This window comes from Salarias fasciatus, unplaced genomic scaffold (assembly GCF_902148845.1).
Source record: "Salarias fasciatus unplaced genomic scaffold, fSalaFa1.1, whole genome shotgun sequence".
Classification (NCBI taxonomy): Eukaryota; Metazoa; Chordata; class Actinopteri; order Blenniiformes; family Blenniidae; genus Salarias; species Salarias fasciatus.
Window position 1 is genome coordinate 430,001 of NW_021941384.1, and position 4,604 is coordinate 434,604.

General features: G+C 55.7%; 1 protein-coding gene across 1 annotated transcript in view; it reads right to left on the reverse strand.

Moving 5' to 3' along the window:
• Nucleotides 1-2,915, reverse strand: part of LOC115385406 (potassium voltage-gated channel subfamily KQT member 2-like) — a gene marked incomplete at its 5' end in the record, with an annotated part of 19,868 nt that extends 16,953 nt beyond the window's left edge. Inside the window, 2 exons of the mRNA XM_030087393.1 lie at nucleotides 2,297-2,539; nucleotides 2,836-2,915. Of these exons, the coding sequence (XP_029943253.1) occupies nucleotides 2,297-2,539; nucleotides 2,836-2,915 (323 nt within the window). The remainder of the gene's footprint in view (nucleotides 1-2,296; nucleotides 2,540-2,835) is intronic.
• Nucleotides 2,916-4,604: the final 1,689 nt, after the last annotated feature.

The window sequence follows — 4,604 nt, forward strand, 5'->3', positions numbered from 1 at the left end:
CCAGGACTAACCAGTGAGGACCAGGACTAACCAGTAGCCACCAGGACTAACCAATGAGGACCAGGACTAACCAGTGAGGACCAGGACTAACCAGTAGCCACCAGGACTAACCAGTGAGGACCAGGACTAACCAGTGAGGACCAGGACTAACCAGTAGTCACCAGGACTAACCAGTGAGGACCAGGACTAACCAGTAGCCACCAGGACTAACCAGTGAGGACCAGGACTAACCAGTGAGGACCAGGACTAACCAGTAGCCACCAGGACTAACCAGTGAGGACCAGGACTAACCAGTGAGGACCAGGACTAACCAGTAGTCACCAGGACTAACCAGTGAGGACCAGGACTAACCAGTGAGGACCAGGACTAACCAGTAGCCACCAGGACTAACCAGTGAGGACCAGGACTAACCAGTAGCCACCAGGACTAACCAGTGAGGACCAGGACTAACCAGTGAGGACCAGGACTAACCAGTGAGGGCCAGGACTAACCAGTAGTCACCAGGACTAACCAGTGAGGACCAGGACTAACCAGTGAGGACCAGGACTAACCAGTGAGGACCAGGACTCAGCAGTGAGGACCAGGACTAACCAGTGAGGACCAGGACTAACCAGTGAGGACCAGGACTCAGCAGTGAGGACCAGGACTAACCAGTGAGGACCAGGACTCAGCAGTGAGGACCAGGACTAACCAGTGAGGACCAGGACTAACCAGTGAGGACCAGGACTAACCAGTAGCCACCAGGACTAACCAGTGAGGACCAGGACTAACCAGTGAGGACCAGGACTCACCAGTGAGGACCAGGACTAACCAGTGAGGACCAGGACTCAGCAGTGAGGACCAGGACTAACCAGTGAGGACCAGGACTAACCAGTGAGGACCAGGACTAACCAGTGAGGACCAGGACTCAGCAGTGAGGACCAGGACTCAGCAGTGAGGACCAGGACTCAGCAGTGAGGACCAGGACTCAGCAGTGAGGACCAGGACTCAGCAGTGAGGACCAGGACTCAGCAGTGAGGACCAGGACTAACCAGTGAGGACCAGGACTAACCAGTGAGGACCAGGACTCAGCAGTGAGGACCAGGACTCAGCAGTGAGGACCAGGACTAACCAGTGAGGACCAGGACTCAGCAGTGAGGATCAGGACTAACCAGTGAGGACCAGGACTCAGCAGTGAGGACCAGGACTCAGCAGTGAGGACCAGGACTCAGCAGTGAGGACCAGGACTCAGCAGTGAGGACCAGGACTAACCAGTGAGGACCAGGACTCAGCAGTGAGGACCAGGACTCAGCAGTCTGGTGGATCAGGTGAAGCTGTTTCCTCTCAGCTCTTCTTGTTTTTCTTGTTTGATTTTTATGAAGTTTGTGAATCATTTCTCCCTGCTTTAGTGACGTAATCTGATCATCTGATCACCTGATCATCCGATCACCCGATCACCTGATCACCTGATCACCTGATCATCTGATCGTTTGTCACTCTTCACACATCTCTCTCCTGACCAGGATTCTTTAAAGCTCATCACTGAGTCTGGTTCAGAGATGGTTTATTCTGATAGTGATGAAGGAATGATGAAGGGTTGATGATGAACTGGTGATGAACTGGTGATGAACTGGTGAACAACTGATGAAGGACGGATGACGGACTGATGTGGGATCCAGGGAACCCCTGGGCTCTGGGATCTGGGCTCTGGGATCTGGGCTCTGGGATCTGGGCTCTGGGATCTGGGACGGCTGCCGGCTGTCTGGGCCCTGAGGGCTTCTCTGGCCCGCTTCTGGTCTTGTCAGAGGTCAAAGTTCACATTTGTATGATCAGGCTTCCAGGTCAGCATGTGGACCCAGTGTCCCTGTTGTCTGGTGGTGGTCAGACTAGTGGCCAGAGAGAGGTCCTCTGATGCCCTGGTTTGTAATTTGACACCTGGATCCTCAGCTGCAGGTTCCAGAGCCCAGGTGAAGCTGGTTGGACGCCGCTCGCCTGGAGCGTCGGCTCTGATTGGAGGATGGGAGCTCTCTCTTCCTTCTCTCCACTCTTTCTTTCTTTGTTTCTGTCTCTGTCTCTCTCTGTCTGTCCCCCTGTCTTCCTGTCCCCCTGTCCCCCGGTCTTGTCCATCAGTTTGTATTCAAAGTGAATAAATTCAGGAACCATGTTCTGGAGAGGAGCCAGATCCTGATCTGCTCCTGTTGAGGACCAGCTCAGTCCAGAACCTGCGTCCTGCTGCCCCCTGCTGGACAGTGGACACACCAGCACCGAGGGGGCGGGGCTTAGCCACGTGGATCTGGCGGTTCTGGGCCCGTCTTACCTTCAGAGTTCTGGCGCGAGGCGGCTCCCCGGATCCTGAAGGCCTGCCTGGTCCTGCTGCGCTCTCCGAAGCTCCAGCTCTTGGGGACCTTGCTCAGGCCGTCCTCCAGACCCGGGTCCACGCTGGGGGACGGACGCATGGCCTGGACTCCGGGACCTCCGGGACCTCCGGGACCTCCGGGACCTCCAGGGGGAACACCCGGACTGACACCAGGAGCGACCCCAGGACCACCTGAAGAACCCACTGGAGGGAGGAGGGACGGGGTCAGGACCAGGACCTGGACCTGGTCATCCTGATCCACACTGTCCACACAACCGTCAACAGCCAACAGGACATAAGACAACTTCAGGAACAGGGACCAGAGGACCAGAGGAGGACCATCGACCTGAGGAGGACCTGAGGAGGTCCAGGGTGTCTGTGTCCTCCGTCTCCCTCCAGGTGGTCCTTGGGGACCCTGGGGCTGTCAGAGACCCTGAAGTGACGGTGGTCCTGCTGAAGGATCCGTCCTGCTGTGGTGCATTGTGGGATTTGGGTCTCACCGTGCTGAGGAGAACTTTTCCCTTTGGTCCCTGAACTCCGGGGGGACGAGAAGACCCGTTCCTTCAGACTCACCTTCTGGCTGCAGACACAGGACAAGACAATCAGGACAGGACAGGACAGGACAGGACAGGACAATCAGGACAGGACAGGACAGGACAGTCAGGACAGGACAATCAGGACAGGACAGGACAGGACAGGACAGGACAGGACAGTCAGGACAGGACAGGACAGGACAATCAGGACAGGACAGGACAGGACAGGACAGGACAATCAGGACAGGACAGGACAGGACAATCAGGACAGGACAGGACAGGACAGGACAATCAGGACAGGACAGGACAGGACAGGACAGTCAGGACAGGACAGGACAGGACAGGACAATCAGGACAGGACAGGACAGGACAATCAGGACAGGACAGGACAGGACAGTCAGGACAGGACAGGACAGGACAATCAGGACAGGACAGGACAGGACAGGACAGTCAGGACAGGACAGGACAGGACAATCAGGACAAGACAATCAGGACAGGACAGGACAGGACAGGACAGGACAATCAGGACAGGACAGGACAGGACAGTCAGGACAGGACAGGACAAGACAATCAGGACAGGACAGGACAGGACAGGACAGGACAATCAGGACAGGACAGGACAGGACAATCAGGACAGGACAGGACAGGACAGTCAGGACAGGACAGGACAGGACAGTCAACACAGTCAGGAACAGGGACACATCTGTTTCAGCAAGTCTTCCTGTCCTGGGTGTCCTCTCTGTCCTGTAGAACTCTTGGTTCTGCAGGGTCCAGGACTGACGGTGGTCGAAGACGTTCTCCGGCGTCAAAACAAAGTTCTGAAAGAACTGAAGCGCCGGACCCAGCCTGCAGGTCCAGGCCCCCCTAACAGCTACTGGTTCACCAGAGACCAGCAGGAGACAGAGCGTCCACTGACCTGGGAGACGGTTCTGGCTGGACGTCTTTCCTGTGGACAGACAGACAGTTTGAGAGGGACAGAAATCCAGATGAGGCCTGGTTCACTCCGGTTTATTTTTTATTTATTTATTTTATATATTTGACAGGGACATTGGACAATAAATGTCCTGCACAGACCAGATACAGCTGTGAACGAATCCCCGAGGGACCCAGACCACCTAGACCAGGACACTACAGGCCTGTTAGACCAGGACACCACAGGCCTGTTAGACCAGGACACTACAGGCCTGTTAGACCAGGACACCACAGGCCTGTTAGACCAGGACACCACAGGCCTGTTAGACCAGTCCACTACAGGCCTGTTAGACCAGTCCACTACAGGCCTGTTAGACCAGTCCACTACAGGCCTGTTAGACCAGGACACCACAGGCCTGTTAGACCAGTGCACTACAGGCCTGTTAGACCAGTCCACTACAGGCCTGTTAGACCAGTCCACTACAGGCCTGTTAGACCAGTCCACTACAGGCCTGTTAGACCAGGACACTACAGGCCTGTTAGACCAGGACACCACAGGCCTGTTAGACCAGGACACCACAGGCCTGTTAGACCAGGACACCACAGGCCTGTTAGACCAGGACACCACAGGCCTGTTAGACCAGGACACCACAGGCCTGTTAGACCAGGACACCAGGCCACGAGGCCGACTTGGCTTGATGCCGACTTGACTGTATCCCGGGGGCGGTGCTGAGCTGGATTGGTGCCAACCTGACTGTAATCCGTAATGGCGGCAGTGACAGTAATGGTGGCCTTAAGTAATAGTAACAGTAATAGTAATAGTA